This window comes from Podarcis pityusensis, assembly GCF_964106645.2.
Source record: "Podarcis pityusensis genome assembly, chromosome: 4".
In the NCBI taxonomy this organism is placed as follows: Eukaryota; Metazoa; Chordata; class Lepidosauria; order Squamata; family Lacertidae; genus Podarcis; species Podarcis pityusensis.
Genome location: NC_138027.1, coordinates 34,254,395 through 34,274,363, shown reverse-complemented (window position 1 = coordinate 34,274,363; position 19,969 = coordinate 34,254,395). Strand labels below are relative to the sequence as shown.

At 40.3% G+C, this 19,969-nt stretch overlaps 1 protein-coding gene across 6 annotated transcripts; it reads right to left on the bottom strand.

Annotated features, from left to right (window-relative positions):
• Positions 1 to 910: 910 nt before the first annotated feature.
• Positions 911 to 19,553, bottom strand: TFG (trafficking from ER to golgi regulator). 6 transcript variants are annotated; one of them, XM_081002729.1, is made up of 9 exons: positions 19,419 to 19,553; positions 15,647 to 15,769; positions 13,225 to 13,433; positions 11,319 to 11,402; positions 10,345 to 10,491; positions 8,672 to 8,839; positions 5,431 to 5,571; positions 3,738 to 3,824; positions 911 to 1,720 (listed from the first exon to the last, which is right to left on the bottom strand). In XM_081002729.1, exons 3-9 carry the CDS (start codon positions 13,406 to 13,408, stop codon positions 1,335 to 1,337), a joined length of 1,197 nt encoding a protein of 398 aa, XP_080858855.1. In that variant the 5' UTR covers positions 13,409 to 13,433; positions 15,647 to 15,769; positions 19,419 to 19,553; the 3' UTR covers positions 911 to 1,334. The 6 variants fall into 6 exon arrangements, with proteins under 6 accessions (XP_080858855.1, XP_080858856.1, XP_080858854.1 ...); XM_081002730.1 differs by lacking the exon at positions 19,419 to 19,553 and adding an exon at positions 17,519 to 17,640; XM_081002728.1 differs by lacking the exon at positions 15,647 to 15,769 and having other exon boundaries at positions 8,762 to 8,839; positions 19,419 to 19,541.
• Positions 19,554 to 19,969: the final 416 nt, after the last annotated feature.

The following is a 19,969-nucleotide window of genomic DNA, read 5'->3' as shown; positions in this document are numbered from 1 at the left end:
CATTGTGTGACACATTGTGCTCCCGTACAGGACATGCACATGCAACCTTAGCAAGTTGTGCATTTGTGGCAGCTGCACATATATAAATCAAAATGGTTTTGCAGTATCACAAGGAGCTATTGGTTCATACAGTTGTAATAGCTGGGTACCTTAAGTCTATTATTGGTTGAAATAGTTAAATCACGTTACTTTATGAACTTTAACATATATGGGGGCTTTTGAAAATGTAACCTCTAACAGTTCAATTGCTTCATTCCACAGAACTAAATGCGAATGGGTTGTCTCCAACGTTAATCACGAAATTAATGGGCACGACTTAGAGCAGACTCATTGAAATCAACAGACCTGAGTAGAATTTAGCTGGCTATAACCCAATGTGTTTCAATATATGCTCTTAACAGGTTATGATTCCCATGCACTATAATAAGCCTGTCACATGAGTACTTCACAGAACATTCACTGTCACATTAAGTTTGTGAATCCATTTTGATACAACCATTAATTTGTTGCTCTTGAGTCAGTAAACAGCTATTTCCAAGATTCCCTTGGATGGTGAAAAGGACATGGTGCATGTGATTCAATAGCTGTGAATACCATGAAGTGGACATCAATCCTTCCTAGTATAGTGCACAGGCAGTGCCTCAGGCCATTATAGGGATTAGTAGTCACTACACCTAGGACACAGGTACAATGCCTTACACAGTGACTATCATTTCACCTAGTTAACTATTACCTACACTTGCTGGTAACAATTTGCCAGCATCCAAGGTCTTCTGCAGCCCCCCAGTAAAGCTGGGATGGCTTACATGAAGAATTATATTGGTTGAAGCATTCCTGATTGGGGGGTGGGGGTTCTTTACTATAGCTGCAGACGTTGCAATGGATGTAGTAAAAACGCAATGCCCGGCAATTGAACAAAAAAGGATGATTTGAATATTTTATTCAATTTCAGTGTGCATGTTACAATTTAAACATCATACCTAGTTTTAACAAGTGGGTCTAATTTAGTACATATTTTATTAGTAAAAACAAGCCAGATTTCAGCTAGATTTTTTCACCTAGTAGTTTAATATGGCAAGTCAGAATGTCATTACTTTACAAACATTTAGGCAGTGTTTCCAATATTAAACTAGAAAGCCAATACAATTTAAAGCAGGAAACAAGATTCATTTGGTCATTTATCCCAGCAAATTATACAGCAACAGTGATACCATAGAATATTCTGCCTTTCATTAGTTTCCATATTTTAGTTAAAGAACCTTGGAGTCTGTATGGATGGAATAGCAACGGCAACAACTTGGACTTACTTGGGGCCCATCAACAGCACAGCTTCCTTATCGATAGCCAGGACCTGGCTGGGTGTAACCCTGGCCAAAAGGAGGGCGATTGCGTGCATATGGATTAGGGCCACTTGGAGGGGGTGTCATAGTAGTTCCAGGCGGTGGAGTGAAGCCTGGTCTTGGCTGATAAGCACCTGGCTGGGTGGGAGCCATTCCAGGTTGCGAAGCTGGGGTCACATTATAGCTGGCCGACTGTGAAGCTTGTGTTGTGTAGTTCTGTGCAGGAAAGGTGCCTGCCTGATACTGCTGGGGAGGCTGAGCTGGCAGCTGCTGAGGTTGAGGCTGACCAGGAAACCCAGGAGCTGGAGCCTGTGAGGGCTGCTGGCTGTATGCTTGGAACTGCTGTGCTTGTTGAGGAGCAGTCTGCTGGCTGTAGCCTGCTGGAAGAGCCAAACAGCAATGCAGGTAAGTGAAAGTAACACAACGGTTCACTTTGTAATGCATTCTTTAAAAATACAGACATTCCAGACAAAAGCTAAAAACATACATGAAAAACAACAGGGGGTGGGGGGTAAAACATGAATTGCATTTTTTAATGTGAAAAAACCCAGCCTGGATACATACTAGCCAACTCCAGTGCATAAAAGTGCAGGTGAAGTAACATTCTCCAATAGTGTTGCTCTAAAGCAGGAGTGGACAACCTGTAGCCCTCTAGATGTTGTAAGTCTCTACTTCCCACAAGTCCCAACTATCATGGCCAAAACATATTGGAAATAATTGCCTAAATGGTTGTTGGATTAAAACTCCCGTTTTAATCCAACAACCATTTAGGCAATTATTTCCAATATGTTTTAAAATCTTTCTTTAAAATGCAGTTATATTCAGTGATGTCTTATTTTACTAAAGTGCAATTTCATAAATAATCAAGCTATGTATTATTCTTAGTTTGAAACAAGTCAGCTCACACAACTAATTGAACATATTTAGTTCTGCACACACAAAAATTCCTCCAGACACTAATCTCAAAAGTAGATGCTGGCAACAGTTTAGGTGCTTTTAATACTTGTGCTTCACTATCAGTCTGACTGAAAAGAATTTCAGATTGCAAATGTAAAAAAAAACAACCAGTACAAAGACTGATACTCCATTTATTTCTGGCATGAAACACACCTGAAACTACTTGCAATGAAACATCTCCATTGACTGGAATCCTGTTAGCATTAAACACCAGATATATAACAATTATTAAAAAGGCAAGACCCTGAACAGAGAAAGCAAGGATGAGAGAATACAGTGGAGTAAATTTTGAACTCACCTGGAACTTGGGCTCAAATTTACTTTTTAAAACAAGAGCACTACCAAGCTTAGGTGTGCTTTGGATAGCTCAGTCTAGTCCTACCAAAACTGACACGTGGCGATGATCAGGAGAAACAAATCCTACTACCTGGTATCAATATATAAGAAACTGCCTCGTATTGGAAAAAGCACACACGACAGCCAAATAAAAAGGGAATGGCTTCACTGCAACAACACCAAACTCAGAAACTTCTACCTCAGGAAATAGTTAACTTTGCCTGTAATCGCTTGACTTAGTAGCATCTCTGTGGTATTCACAGGGAAATGGGCCTCAAAAATTGCCCTGGTACGGATAAAAGCAGCTTATAGTAAGGACTTCAATGGGTCAATGTTCGAGGCAAATGTAAACACCAGATCTGAGTTTTCTTCAAAAGAAAAAAATGCATTGTTTTCTCAACCTCTCCCAATTTATTGAGCATTTTAAGGGAGTATTTGACTAATTTCACTTCAACTGAAGAGTTCCAGATGCTTTCTGGAGGCCAATCAGGGGAGAATGGGGAAGCAAGAAAAACCTCATGCAGGCCTTTTCTTTTGATGCTCCACATGTTAATGTAAAAAAACCCACCACCCACCAGCTCCAAAACAGTGTGTTCTAACTGGATCATCTTCAGTAAACTTTGAGGGGCACAACCTCTTAGCAAGAACAAGTAGGATTGAATGCTATTCCTCCAATAACCTCTGAGATGCCCTTCATACTTAGAAACAACTATTTAGGAGCTACCTTTCGGTAAGGTTATCCCGCATTATCTGGGGCCTGTATCAAAATGGTAATCGTTATGTGAACGATGCAACCACTTGGAAAAAACTAATCTGCCCTGTCCCCATGGTTGCATTATTCAGATGTTGTCCAGGATCATCTACTTTCTGTCTCACACACGCAAAGTTTTCATGCTTCTGCAACTGAATTGCACCTAAGAAGATAGTTGCTGAGTAAAGTCTTAAGGTCCCTTGCACAGTGGTATTTTGCAAAAAAATACTGAAGTTTACAGAAAATTAGTTTGATTTCAGAACAGAATTAGAGAGCATGCATTTCAGGATACAGTTTAGTGAACACATTTTGTACTATATACAAAAATTTTGAGGTACCTTCCACCTGCTTACCTGGATACTGCATACCATACTGTGGCTGAGGCTGAGGCTGCTGAGCAGGGTATCCAGCTTGTTGTGGATATTGTGGATATATCTGGCCTACCAATTTAAATTAAAAGCTTTAAGAAATTTAAGAAATATGAGCAGCTCAGTCTTACCTGCCTCAAATATTATTTGCTTAAGGTTAACCTATATATTTTTAAAAACTGAGAAGCTACTGAATCTAACTAAACATGTTTTCTTGAAGAAATTGAGATTTCCCAAGAAAACTGTTTATCTGGTGTAACAAAAAGTGAGGCCCCCTCCAACTCCCTTTCTTTTCTTTTATATTTAAAAAAAACTCATATTATCCAAACATGATTTGAAAGAGGTTATTGGCTAGTAACAGTCAGGTCTTTGGAAAGGCTTAAGCGTTGAAGGCAATCTTGTATGTGTGCATGTACTTTATTTATTTATAGAAATATTTATATACCACTATCATAAAAATATATCAGTGGTTTTCAAGAATATAAAAACATATCAGTAAAAATAAAAAAAAGTTAAAAGCAAAAGAATTAAAAATGTATCTGAGATATTTGAAGTCTGTCCCTCACTCAAGAATCCCAGGGCATTAAAAACCATTAAAATCATAATTAAGAATAAAAATTAAACACCAAGTAAATCAACCGTTCAAGAAGTTGGTTCCCACAACTCTCTAGAGCAGATTTGGGAAAGGTATCGGGGTGCACAAATGGGGCAAGAGGAGAGGGAGGGGAAGTTGTACTGCACAGCCGGAAATCCTTGCACCAACAGAACTATTCATTGGATAGCGCCCAAAGATTATTATTTTAATCTACAATATAGAATACATGCTTTTCGAGGCAAACATTCATTTTATAGTTACACAGAACCTAGCTTGAGGAATGTAAACACTGCTCTGCAAAGTCAGTTTCTACACTGTTGAAGGGAAGGTTTTAAGTTTTCTGGAGTATTAATAACTGGACAGAGCAGATGCTTCTAATACAAAAATTAGCTGTTTGACAGTACTGCTAAACAATATTGAACTGTCACTTCAACCCTTTTAAACCACTACAATAATCCTGCAAAATAGTTTTCATGTACTTTGTTTTCATTTTATAGGACTGCCTTGCTTGCAAACACTGTAGCACCATCTACTGTTTTAAATGCTGCATAATCAGAACTGAGCCTTCTTAATTTGTTTTATACCTGTTTGTTTTGTGAGCGTTATGCTAAAACAACTAATGGAATCATCTGCAATGTTATTATTTATTTTTAGCAGTTATTTATGCAGTGCTATTGGTATACACAGCACTTTGCCAGGGTAGCATAAAAACAAGTCCTTGCCTCAAAGGAGCTTACAGTCTAAATTTTGACAGAAGACAAAGGGAGGGAAGATACAAGCATAGTGGGTGATGAATGTGAGATGTGCAGCTAAATGTAATTAGGCTTGGTTAGAGTTGGAAATGAAGGTCTGGCAAAACAGCTGCATTTGAGAGATTGTTGGGGGTGTAGAGAGATGGAGCACATGGAGTGAGGGCCAGCAACTGACAATGGATACAGTAGTTTAAAAGAGCAAGACATCTACACGCAGATGAGAATGGTAGAGCTGAAGAAGAAAAGAGCACAGGCAGCATCGTATTAGGAGAGATGGGTAGGGCAAGTAAACACCCCATCTGCAGGATAATGGAGCACAGGTATTGCTCACCTTCCATCTGACCAGTTTGTGGCTGAGTTCCTCCATATGGTGGCTGCTGTGGTTGAACTCCAGGTGGATGAGCTGCAGAAGATGAAGAAGCAATGCTATCGGGTGTTCCGGAACGTTCTTCTACAGGGGCACTGGGGGGTCCTGGGGAAAACAATGCAGACACAGGATTCTAGTGATCTCTCTGACTTTCATTAATAAAATTTGGTGTACCATTTCATGTTTCCATATTTAAAAGGCGTAATATACAATCTACTATACTCCAAAAGGGACACGGGTGGCACTATGGTCTAAACCACAGAGCCTAGGGCTTGCCGATCAGAAGGTTGGCAGTTTGAAGCCCTGCAACGGTGTGTGCGCCCGTTGTTTCGGTCCCAGCTTCTGCCCACCTGGCAGTTCCAAAGCACGTCAAAGTACAAGTAGACAGGTACCACTCTGGCGGGAAGATTAACGGCGTTTCTGTGTGCTGTTCTGGTTCGCCAAAAGCGGCTTAGTCATGCTGGCCACATGACCTGGAAGCTGTCTGCGGACAAACACTGGCTCCCTCGGCCTATAGAGTGAGATGAGTGCCACAACCCTAGAGTCGTCCGCGACTGGACCTAATGGTCAGGGGTAACTTTACCTTTATACTCCAAAATCTGGCAATTTCTTTCAGCAGCACAAACATAACTGAACAAGTTCCCAACGTGTTTTAAAACCTCTTTACCAAGGGAAACTCTTATTCCTTAATAAAACATCTTTCAACAGGTCTGTACAATTTCTCAGTGTGTCTGGGCTAATATTATTGTTGTCATTTTCCACAAAGTTACGGCTGGCTTATACTGATGTACCTGCTTTAAAGGCTTTGCAGTTTGAATGCTAGCTATACTCAGCTTAATGAAATCTGAATGAAGTTTTTTTTAAAATTCAGAATGTTCAGAAATGTCAATTTCAAAGGCACAATAAGGAAACATCCCTGTTACTACAAACATATTTTTGCAATAAATTAAATAAATGACAATCTACATGGAAGCAGCTACAAGACTGATGTGAAGCCTGGGATGATTTAAAAATATTAGTTCAATAACTATTTAATAAGTATTTCAGTTTCAACACTCACACACTGTTTCTGGTAATTTGCTCAGATTGACGACAAATTATCAAATCCAATGCCCTGAAACTTCTACAGCACCTTCCTGTCCCCACATTCTTTCATTAGATGTCAGGGCATCCTCCCTGCTAATAAAACCATTACAGTCTATTCAGCAAGGAAACCCCCAAGTACAGGAGGTGACCATTTTGGGTGCGTGATCACCGACATGTGCACTGCTTTCAGCCACAGAAGGGGAGTTGAAACGGAGTGGTGGCAGCACAGGCTTATGCACGACCACTGACATGCGCAATGACCCAGAATGCAACCCAGACATGAAAGGTGAGTTGCCTGTACATAAAGGATATTTAGGTTCCACGTTAGTCATTTTTATAGTATAGGCTGAGTAGAGATGTTAACTTTGAAGGAAGCCATGACTGTTTAAGGTAGCATCATAGTGCTTTAAATGTATGATGTGAATGTGGCCATAGTAGCACTAAAGGGTAATTACTGCCGTTGCTCTTCAGAAATCATTTATATATAGACACAAACCCTCCAAATATATCCCTATTTTATAGAGCCAGAGCACCAAATTTACGCAACCCAAGGGTAACCTAAGCATGTAGCAAATTCAAACCATGCAACAGCTATGGCATGAATTCATCATCTGACTGCTTTGGGGCAGATCAATTTTCACTATTCAAAGTACAGTCTACATGGACAGCTGTAACATGCTAAATTTGCCTTGCACAAGGCTAATTTTGCATCAAGAAAACCAACTCAACACCCCATTTTCTCTTGAGAATACTTTTTTGTTTGTTTTTTACAGTGAATATACTCAGTGATTAGTCCAAGCAATGGGGCAAGCAACTTACTCTGCACTATGAAACATTATAGCAATGTAGCAAATAGGTTCTCCCTATTTATAATTAATGTGATAATTACATGCACTTGTCAATTACCAGATCACAGCTTTGGAGTATGTTTAATCCCTTAAAATGACACCCTATGAACCACGTCTCAGGAGTTTCCATTTTGTATTATAGATTGTTTTCACACACAGAGAAAAGCTATCCAGTCATTACTGTTAAGATACTATTGTTAATGTATCACCAAAAAATCCTCTTACATGTATTTTCTGTTTTCTGACTCTTTCAGTCATACTGCATTCCTTTTCAAATGTTTATGTGTGATCACAAGGGCAATGCTTTTGCTTTTACAACATAAAATACTATGCTCAATTCTTTAAACTAAGAATGAGCACAATTTAGCCATAGGTTGTATGTCTTTAGGTTGACCATCCATGTGGCATTCATGTTGTAAGCACATAAAAATCCAGAAACAGCGCTTTTCATGTACATATGGCATGATGGTTCTAGGGCTTTGGTGTTGTCTACATCTAATGATCCTAGTGCAAAATTAAAATCAAGACCTTCAGGAAGTGCAAGCTAAATTTGGAGCATACTAATCATCCAACCACTTTTGCAGATGACAGAAAAATAGTCTAAAACAAGAATTATGCTACTGAGAGAGGGAAAGGTAGTACACTATGCAGGAATGTCATGCTGTGCATACATTGTTTCCTTCAAATTAAGATCACAGACAAGCCCTTGGAATGGATTAATGATGCTACAGAAATCGATGTGTCTAATTTGCTGCCTCGTGTCTGGTAAAAAATGCTTTCTCGAAGGATAGGGGAGGAATTTGTTAAGTCCATTTTTCACAGTGGTCCTAACCGATTCAACTTGATGAACTTGAGGAACATCACTATCACTATGCATTACTTTTCACACACACAAAAATGGATATTTATGGGGAGAGTGCATTGAAAGGCCCTGAGAAGTGTGCATTTTACAGGAAGAATACATACAAAAGGCATAAAAAATTATAGACCTTTGTGCATTTTGGGGAAGTTCAAGAGACAGTAAGACTGAGTATCAGCTGACACCAAACAGATGTTAGCTGACCTACCATATCTAATTACATCTTGGGAACTGTCAAGACATTTTGGTATTGGAAAAGTATTGTCGTTTAATTGTTACCAATGTTTTTAACTATAATAAAATAAGAATTTTGTATCTCCCTCACACTCATTCTACAAGATCCTCATGATGCATGGATGATTTTGAAAGGTTCAAATTTCAGCAAGGGTTTCAATAAAATATGTATTCTTACCCGACACCTGATCATCTGCCAGCCCAAATGCTGACATGACATTTTTGTTGATTTCATCTTGATTTTTTAATGGATCAAAAGCAGACATACTTGCTGCCATAACTTGAGTAGAAGGCTTGACAGTGGAGTCAGTAGTAGCAGGCTTATCTTCCCTACTCTCTGCAACATCTGCAAGACAAAAAAATAACTTTTAAGAGGCCTTGTTGATTGGAGTATCCAAGTTTGTTTCAAGGACTATGACAGCTTGCTTAGGAACCTCAAAGCCCACAACAGAAGTGTTACCATCTTTTACTAAAATTACTCTGCATGAAGAAAGGCTACTTTAACAACAACAAAAGTTGCTTCTTTGAATTTTAACATTTACTGTCAAATGTTTTTCCACAAGAAATATAAATTATACCCCTCCACCCCCCAAGATGGTATAAATACATTCCAGTACACATCACCACCTCATGCTTTCGTTTGTGTTCAACAACTCTGACCCAACAATGGAGCAAGAAAATTTCATTTGACTTATTGACTAGCAAAATGGAGATCTATTTTGCAAACAGCAAAGCAGATTAAGTGAAGTGCCCTATTTCAGATCAACGCAAAATAGATTTTGTTCTAATATAAGGTAACAATCTGATGATGATACACCCAACTGACCCTATATAACCTAGAGAAGCAGACAACAAATGAGGCGATATTCTTTCCAGATCAAAAGAAAAGTAACATTGTCATCTGTAAGAATATGATACAAAACGAGACTAAGATTTGGGAAGAATTAATAACCACCTCAGGATCCTGCCAACTGCACAAGAGAAACTCAGGTGTCATGATTGTCCCCAGAACAATTGCTCTTGCCTTGTTTATTTAGTTCTAAGTGATGAGCCATTAAGGGAAACAGGCTGGCAGTTAAAAAAATACAAAGGTGAGAGTTGAGGATTTGCAGTGATGTGGGCCAGAAGCAAAGCAGCAAGCTGGAGAGAGAGAGTTCATGGGGTTTCCCCATGGTGCACAATAAATGTTTCTCACTCAAAGAAAGTAACTGGAAGTTCATATATGAAGAAGGTTCAATATACACATGCAGGGGATTGATTGCCACATGTCTGAATATTTCAAATAACATCTGACAAGGCAGCTGACCAATTAGTGGTAGTTAAACACACATTCAAAACTCTCAGGATTTTCTGATTCAGTCATCTCCCTCTTCCCACAGAGGATATGCCAGACATGCTTAAGAACCACTCCCGACTTCTCCCCAGAGATAGGGTCAGCATGAATGCAGTAAACTGATGAATGTATTCCATCTCAGCACACCGTAATAACCAATATTACACAAGTTATTTAAAATGGGGATTCTTTAGGGCACTTGGTCATGTTGTATATTAAGGTGATGACTTTTCATAAGTTTTATTTATTCAACAAATTATATCCCTTTTTTTACACCTTAGCACAACCAATTTGGTGTATATTGAGCACAATACTAGCACAGGATTTTTACCCCAAGCTGCAACAGAGATCGTAGAAAAGATATCCAATATTTAGATACTTATTTTTAAGAGATTACAGAGTCTTATTAAGTAGAACTCTGGTTGGGAAAAGGATGGGGTGGGGGGTTCTACATGGGAAATGCACACACAATTGCGAAAGCTCAAGCAATTATTTGGCAGTGCCAATTGCCAACCTACCATTTTCAGGGAGGCTTGTGGAAAGTCCTGGTTCAGCTGGGGGCTCTAGGCAATCCAGCAAACGATTCACCTTGTTACGAAGTTCTATCAGCTCTCGACGGAGGTATTTCACTTGATTAGATTCTAGAGGCCTTGGCTGCCCGTTCACTGTAAAAGAAATATTATACTAATGAGTCTTTATGGCACAAGAGTTTTCAATTGCCTTCCTGTAAGAATAAAAGTAAAAGCATTGCATAGCCTGAATGCAACCTTAACTGTGAAAATAGAATGCACTTTGTGGAAACCTGCCTTAAGATCTTCAAGTAAAGGGTGCCTATGAAATCAAATTTCCTATATTTTGAGAAATGGTTTGTTCATCTGCCCATCCATTTGTTTGTTTGCTATATATTTGGACACCTGTCAAGATATCGTCACCAAACTTGGCATGGGGATTCCTGAGGTGGGGGCAGTGCTCTTCATCAACATTTGAATGCTAGATGCCATATTGAATAAAGATGGTGGACTAAAACTTTGGGTAACTTTGCCCACTTTTTGGCATAGGTTTAGCCGTCTCTCAATATATCGTCACTGAACTCAGCATAAAGGTTTCCTGTGGGAAGGGTCTTTCTTGGACTCTAATAACCAATTTGAATCAAGATCACAGACTAATACATGACTTTGACATAACTTTAGCCATTTTTGGTGTGATGGGTCCAAACTGACAAATTACACTATCCATTTAAAAAAACAAAATGTTTTTTGGTTTCTAAAAGTTCCTGGGCAGTTCTGGGTACTCCAAGCTAGCAAATAAATAAATGCCCTTTTCCAAGACAACATGGCTTATGCCACCTGTAAATGCCTGTATTGCTGGGTGGGCATGAAGGGAAGTTTATTACTAAGATGCATAATAGTTAAAGGGAAAGCACTAGTTTGCTAAGAATGCCCCCCGCCAAAGTACAAGTATTTCATGTGACTCAAACATCATTAGTACTTACCAAACAGTGTCAATTTCAGTATCCTACTGCACTGAATTGCAAAAGAAAGATCTGAGCTATCAAAGATTGTTATAAGATCTCCATCTGTTAATTAAAGAGAATTACGAATCAGATCTAATGCACATTAATAAAAATAATCACTTTACGGATTGTCACTTGCATCATACAGTAGTGCACTCAGGACATTAAATTTTTGTTTGCAATATGTCCATGACGACAGCTTATTTTATGCATTCCAAATAATACTCTGACCATTGTTAAAGAGCTTCAGTTAGAGGTAAACACATCCTCCTTTCCACAAATAAAGAATTTGTATATGAAATGAGAAAATGACTCTGGATAATAAAGTTAGCAGGTCCCCCCCCACTACATACCTATAGAACAATTTCTGGCAGAATATTATTTAGCCTCTCCTATTCCAATTTCCTCTAAAATATTCACCAGCATTACATCAACTTTACATAGCAGTTACTTATATAAATAATAAATGGAAGTAATGCAAAGACTATGTCCACAGAATCTGCTCTCTAAAGCATGTCCAGTGACCACTTCACAGTACTTGGCGCTACATTATGAAAGCTGCCCACTGATGCCCCAATGCCCTGTGGTAGATAAGCACATCTGCTAATTTTGGAGTTCCTAGGGAGCCCCAAAATCATAATGTAGAAGTACCAGTGGAAAACATACCACATCAATCTTAATGGGAGTCATTTCCCCCAGTAAATTCCAAAGCAACAAAACACAGTTTTTCCCTAAATATAGATTATTCCATATGAGACTGAGCCAGGAGCCAAAAGTCCTGTTCAGTCCCCAAATGACTAGTAATTTCAAGAAAAGCTAAGAAGCAGAGAAACACTCTGGGCATGTTCAGACAGAAGCTACTTTGCGAAATGCATGCCAACATGCTCTTCCACTTTACACTGGTGCTGCTCTCTGGATTATACTGCAGATATAGGCGAGACTTGCCCAATCCCTTACTTCAGGTAACAACCAAGTAGCAGCACTTGTTCAAGGCAATTTTTTTTGAGAATTATAGGAACTTTGCGCATACACTGCCTAATACAGTATTTATATACTGTATTAGGTATATATAGGCTTAATACAGCAAATGTCCTTTGGGATACGAGTCAGGTGTCTGGAGAGTCACAGCTCCACTTGTTCAGGGGTGCAAGCCTCCAATATAGAACCGTATGAGACCCCTGGGACTGCTGACAGGATTCAGCAATGTCAATTTCCAACTTTCTCCTGTTGGTGTCAGTATCCAGTTGTAGAACAAAGCCTTAACCCTTTCCTGTGCTAATGAAGGCTCAGAACCACTGGTTCCCCGAGTCTCACAGTTGCCTCCCTCTTGATTCTCTACAAATTATTAATTTTTGGGCTCATTCAAGACAAGCATCTGTCCCAGACTAGTTCCAAATCTTGAGGGGGTGCCTTTGCTTTTAAGTTTTTGCTGGAAAACCCATGGTAGTTATTAAAGTCCCAGAAAAGGCTGAAATTTCCTAGGTTGGTGGAACTGCCCCATTACATTAGGCAATATTGAGAGTAGAAACACTTAAGTTCATTGATTTCAATTTGTATTCTATGTATAACTTATTTGGAGATCACTCACGGATACAGCATCACAGAATGCATCACTTTTAAGCTCAGCATTACCACCTACACGGAGGTAAGAAACTCAGTTATACAGTGCAAAGCCCAATATAAATAAGCAATATCTATGACATGCTGCCATAACTTTTGTTTCCTACCACACTTCCTGCAGGTTACTAGCACTGTGCTGACATACCAAGAACAGAGCTCTACACTGGTCAGAAAAAGAAGAGAAATGTGCCATAACAAAAACAACTGGAACACCAAAAAGATTTTTGTTCTATTAGTTAAGACTAAAAGTTCAAAGAAATCCTACCTTCGTCTTTGTATTTTATTGTAACTTCATCATTGCTCAGAAGCTTTCCCCTAAAAACTCTCTGCATCATCAGCACTAACTCGTCATAGGTGATGTCCTCATTGTGAATGGGAATTCTTCTAATATCATCACCCATTTGAGCTTTAATTATAAGCTTTCCACTCAAATCCAGTTGTCCATTCATGGTTAACTTTGGCCTTCTTACACAGCTATTCAAAATGAAAGACATTTACATTAGTATATCCTGAGAAACAATTACACTGATTCATTCCATCCAAAGCACAATTTTATATTACTAGATTAGGGAGGAAAATAATATATTACTGAATGGCATGATGCTAGAAAGAAGTGCACATATAATAATGTATACTACCTAAAACAGATTTAAAAACTGTTAACAATTCCAAAAATGCTCTAGGCATTCAGAGAGGAGAATGAAATGAGGGGTAATGGTGATGCCAACTTCCTGGGAAAAGACATGATCTATAAGCAACCTAAGATAAGCAGATGATCAAAACCCCAATAAATCTGATCTCTCCTTGATACTTTACACCAGGAGTGGCTAACTCCCAGCCTGAAGACCTGAGTCAGCCTCCATTTTTTTCTGGCCCCTGAACCCCACAATTGTGGTAGTGGCAGAAAAAGAGCATATAATCAAAGGAGGGATAGCACTGGCGCCATCAAGCTGAAGGGGGTGCAAACTGCTCGGATGGTGGGGCACTGTTTGTTCTGTACATGTGTGTGGTGTGAGTACAAGAGTGTAGGGCAGCCCCATGACTTTTGGTCACATACTCCACTGGCATGCACCCACCAGAGGGTTGGCCAAGGCTGAATGCGATCCTTCAGCAGCAGCCCTGCTTACATTCTAGTAGGATCTTCACAAAGATTATGCGGCAGTAGTGTTTTGGTTTTTTTTTACTGTAGGGTCATTCCACGTCATTCCAATGAGGTCATGTCACCCTCTGTCTCAGATGTTGATGAAATTTGGGGTTATAATGGTATGGGGTTGCTCGTGCGTAAGTTGCCGCCTCTCCTGGCTATGTTGCCTTGTTAAACCTTTCTGTCTGGACAGCCCTTCAATTCGTGGCTGCCTCAGTCGCTAGCAGAATCCGTCAGTGGGCGTTTCTTAAACCTTTTCCAACATAAAAGTTGTTTGACACCCAGTCTCCTCCTACTTTCTCTGCGCGGAAGTCTTCTGCGCAGGGAGGGCGTGGGTAGCAGAGGACCAGTGCTCTCCCCGCTGGTGTCCGGTGAAGAGTCTGGGAGCCCTCTCGCCGATTCCCCCATCTGCCCCTCCTTATTCCTGGTGTTGCACTGAATTGCTTCCCCATCTGCTGAGCTGCCTCTCTCCCTGCTGGGCCCTTCTCCAGCATCATCAGAGAGCCTTCCCTCCACCTGTAGCTCCGATGTCAGTTCCCTGACAGGGGTATTTGGTGTACACCCTTCCCTTATGGTTGAAAGAAACCCCCTTAATTTTTTTCCCCTCTTTCTTGAACGGTTTTACTTTTATAGCAGTTCGAAGTTTCATTAAATCCGCGTTGTCTGTCCCTCTTGAGACCCTCAGGATAAGATACCCTTGAGTACATTTTATTTTTTTCTCCATAACCAATGATCAGATCTCTTTGAAAGTTTACACAGAGCTCAATAAAATGACAAAAAATTCAGAAAAAAATACACCAGCACTCAAAAGATTTTATAAATGCCTAAAAAAAAGTATAAATGTACTTGTAGCCTAGGTTTTTTTGCGGAAAAACTAGGTTTAGAAAACCTGAATTTTCAGCATGTAGGCATGACGGAACCCAAAGTTTTTGATGTTGAAAATTATTGCAAATACATGCTCTTTCTCGACAAAGAATAAAATGTATGGGTTTTTTATTCCTTGTAACAAAAATTTTATGTTTTTTGGACATCTGGGGGGGGGATGGCTTCTGGGCAGCCATTTTGTACAACTTTCCTACAATCCATAGCTGAAACATAAAAAAATTATGAAACAAAGTTGTTCATCTTAAAAATTAGCATAATATTGGTTGGTTGGTTTTTAAAGAGCATACTTGTTTTAATTTTGGGATATTTGAATTTGAAGTTATGAAAACCGGCTATCAGGAAATCAATAAAGGGAAGGGTGTGCACCAAGTCTCATCAAAATCTGAGATGGTGGGTGACAAAACCCTTGTTTTTTGCGTTGATTTGATGTGGAATGGCCCTATAATTAAAATAGTTGAAGCATTATTTTAATTTAACAGATAAAACTAAATGGCTATTCTGAACTATCACCAATTGATAACTTTTCAAAATGACATTTTCAGCATGAAAAAGTGAACACAGTACTAAGAATTTCCAGACAAGGCACTGTCACTGTTAACTTTACAGTACAATTCACTTTCTTTATCAATAACTTTATTTCATCAAATATTAAGTGTACCTGTCTTGTAAAATGTATTGAGTAGCTGGGCAGATTATCTCTTTTACTTTCAGCTGGAGGTCAGATGTCCCGCCATGCAGCAGTGGTTAGTAAAATATAACAATAGGCAGCAGTGTGTGGAATCTGCATTAAAACACAAAGGCAACTTAGTTAAGTCTCAGTCACCATCAAAGTCTTTCATTAATTAACATAGACATTCATTCTTATATTATTATTATTATTAATATACAGAAGGCAAGTAACAGAGTAATCCAAACCCTCCTTATGCCTTTGCCCAGCTGTCTGGGCTAGGCAGTCTCTCACTGTGCACCACAGAAAGCATCATTTATTTGTGCGGCACTCCCCCTTCTGCCCCACTGATAATGTGGGCAAGAGTTCCACTGGCAGGATACTGCCAGCAGTGTCCTGCAGAAACTCCAAAACAAGCAAGCACAGTAGATACAATAATCCAAATATGCCCTTGAAAGAAAATAATTCTTAGAATGTGATTCATTCTAAGGGACCCCTGACCATTAGGTCCAGTCATGACCGACTCTGGGGTTGCGGCGCTCATCTCGCTTTATTGGCAGAATGACTAAGCCAGAATGACTAAGCCGCTTCTGGTGAACCAGAGCAGCACATGGAAACGCTGTTTACCTTCCCGCCAGAGCAGTATCTATTTATCTATTTGCACTTTGACGTGCTTTCGAACTGCTAGGTTGGCAGGAGCAGGGGCCGAGCAACAGGAGCTCACCCCATCGCGGGGATTCAAACCGCCGACCTTCTGATCGGCAAGTCCTAGGCTCTGTGGTTTAACCCACAGCACCACCCGCATCCTTCATACCTATTAACCCCAGCTTTTGACACCCGAGATGTGTTTTAGTAGTACCTACCTTCTAGTACCTATGCTTCTAATTGCATTTTTAAAAATGAGTAACATTTTATACAAACCCCAGAACCGTGAGGTGAAGGATGCTTAAGAATCTATGAATAATAATAGATATTCCCAATATGTACACTTAAAACTGTTGAAACATTTGTATGACGTGCTTTCAGAGCCAGAGTGTTACATTCTGCTGCACTAATTCTACAGAGTCTAGGCCAGATAAAAGTGAAATCTAAAGTGGCATGTGTCATCAGCTTATTTGTAAGGTTTATCGGGGATCTGCTACGATTATCAAAGACAAACAAAGTTGTTTTGAATATGTGGTTCTCTTTTTCATATCATTATGCATGTTCTCCTTTGGTTCAAAGCCAAAGCTTCTATTTTCCATAAAATAGCTGGAAATTTCTAGACTATACCATGAAAGAGACAATCATTTGTTCCTATACAGCCAAATTGGAGAATTAAGATTATAATATTAAATGTTAAAATTGCCACTTATTTTTTTAAATAAAAAAACCCACTACATTTCTTAAGTAACACGAATTTGTTAAAAGTAAATGCACCGTAACAACTTTAAGAACAGAATCTTTAAACAAGTGTGGGATTCAAGGCAGTTTATGCTTTATAGAAATCAGACTTAATTTGACCTTCAAATCTATTTAGCAATAATTTCAGTTGTGAAGTATGATACACCTACATATCACTAGTAGCTCACTAGCTAAACTGTTGCTGGCAATATCTTTTATTACTACAACCACCAGATTTTCCTTACAGCAAACCCTTATGAAGATGCTTTTGCTATGCTGTTATGAGTTACTTTATTAACTTAAACATTGTATTCTTTATTGTAGTAAAATTTCTAAGCTGTTCACAAGCCTCTGTTGAATGTAGACTCTCCAATATTCCTGTTCCTGTTGAGTGTATGTTTTACTTTCAGTTTGTGATACATGTTAAAAAGATATTATTAACTGATATTGTTGTGATTTATATTTCTGTTTGCAACCCACCTAGAGACTGATTTCATAACATCATAAAATTGTAGTTGGAAGGGATCCAAGGGGTCATCTACTCCAACTCCCTTCAATGCAGGAATCACAGCTAAAGAACCCCTGGCAGATGAATTCCTAAATACCCTTTGGTATTTAGATCCCTAAATACAAATACCATTTCGGATGCATCTGATAAAAGTGGGCTCCAATTCATGAAAGTTTAAATTAAGTAAACCTGTTAGCTGTTAAAGGTACAATAAAAACTGGCACTTTAGTCGCAGTAGATTAAATTAGCGTAGAGGATATTTGAGAAAAGTAATTCCTTTAAGGATCATTAACTTTGTAATCACAAGAGACTGCCAACTATCTTAGTAACTGAGCTTCTAGTGCTGGCTATGTATCAGTTTATGAAATTTCAATGGCAGAAATTTTATTTAGAAGCAGGCAACTCAGTTGTGTCTCTATATCTATTTAAGGTTTCAATCCTATATCATCTTATCTAGAAGCATGTCCTATTGAACTCAACAAGGCTTACTTCTAATAGACATGTACCAATTGCACTGCACAAATATTAAATGACTAGTTGTATGCTTAATATTGTAATGGGTCTCTGGTATAGAACAAAAGCTAATACTTGGGACAGTATTAAAGCTTAATTATGTAAGAGAAACACAATAAAAGTCTCTTGCCATAAATTTTTCCAAGTATATGTACTTATGAATGCAACTGTTTTGCAAGAACAGGATTTCCTTCCACCACTGTCATATCAGCCGTGACAGATCTCTTCAACCCCAATGACTTGCCCTGATCACACCCCAACTTCTCTGAAGGAGTAAACAAGACAAAAAAGAAATGACAGGAAGAGTTGCTGGCTCATGCCCCAGCTGACTCAGAATGTCAAGTAACTAAATACTGACAGCAGGTCTGAGCACTTTTAAAAGCTGCATCGCTGGGCTAATAACAATTTCTTTGCATGAACGAAATGAACAGTACTCGAACTTTTGAGATTCTGAACCATGAACATTTCCACGTCTTGTAATTATACAAATTAGAGTAGAAGACGTAGAAGACTTAAGAGTCCAGCAAGTCAGATATAACGACAGCTGTCCTGTTGGCCTCCTGGGGTGACCTTGGATAAACAACTTTCCTCCTCGCAAGACTCCAAGTACGAAGAGGCTGCTTGAGGAAGAAACAAACAAACAAACTTTGAAGGTGTACAAAGAAGATGAAGCATTTAAATAAAGGGAGCTGTGTGTATTCTGCAGAGCCTTCCTCAGTGACAAAGAATCAGAAACCCCAAATTGACCTCTTCCCATTTTAGGCTCTCCAGCCCTGGTGGGGTGGAGAGGGAAGGAGAAAGAGAAAGCGGGGGGGGGGGGGGAGGAGGCAGCGAAGGAACTTATTCCTCAGAAATGGGAAGTGCATCTTTTCCAAGGGTGTTTTTTTTTTTGGGGGGGGGGGTTGTTGTTTTTTGGCCCAGGAAAACCTCGTTACAACACAATTAAATCTACACTGCTTTGGCACTGCTGTTTGCTGCAGTAGGCTAACGCAGCGCCCCCAAACTAGAAAATGGAATTATGTGGGGAAGGAGGAGAGAGCAAGAACCAGGGCTCAAGGCCGATGGGCGGGGGGTTGAGGTTGATGTGGCAACAGTTGAGCCAGTGCGTGGCCTTCCCGTTTCGAGTGGACGGGGAAGGGCGCGGCCTAGGCCTCATCCAGGCGCCCTAAGGGCCCCCCCCCGGTCGGCTACCCGCTCCTTCCCCGGTGGGCAGCGGCTCGGCCTCTCCCATTCAAACCGGGGCAGCGGCTCCCCCACCCGACTCGCTCCGTTTCTTCCACGAAATGGAGGCCGCGGCGCCAACCAGCCCGCCAGCCCCACGACCCTGTACCCCCACCCGCTCCCCGCCTCCTCACTCACTGCTGCCGCCGCTGCCGTACGTGGCAAAGAGACTCGGCCAAGGCGGTTGCTGCTGCCGCTGCTGCTGCTGCCGGGCCGCCACGCATGCGCACTCCGCCCATAACCTGACGGCGGAGACTGCTGTACCGAAGAGCTTCGTCAGAGGAAACCGGTACCGCGCAGGCGCAAAATGAAGGTGTGGGGCACGCACGCGTGCTGACGTACAGGACAGCGACGTAGAGCGACCCAGATTTTTCTTGACCTTAAAAAAAATAAAAAGGCAACGCGAGTCCAGTTAACGCGCATGCGCGGGAATGAATGGGCCTGATTCCAGCCTCCCTTGTTGGTTTCTGGCAGTCAGTTGCGTGCAGTTGGCGTCTCTTCTGGGCAGAGGAGCGTCTTTGCAAAAACGTCATTCACGGGTCCTCCTTCTTCCAGGCCAAGCCGTGTTCAGTGGCTGAGGCTGCTCCGCAGTGCCTGCCCCGATGTTCATCGATCTCAATGGGGGGCGCTCTCAGGAGAGTAAAGGACTGGACCCAATAGGGCTTCTGAGCAGTATACAGTAGAGGATT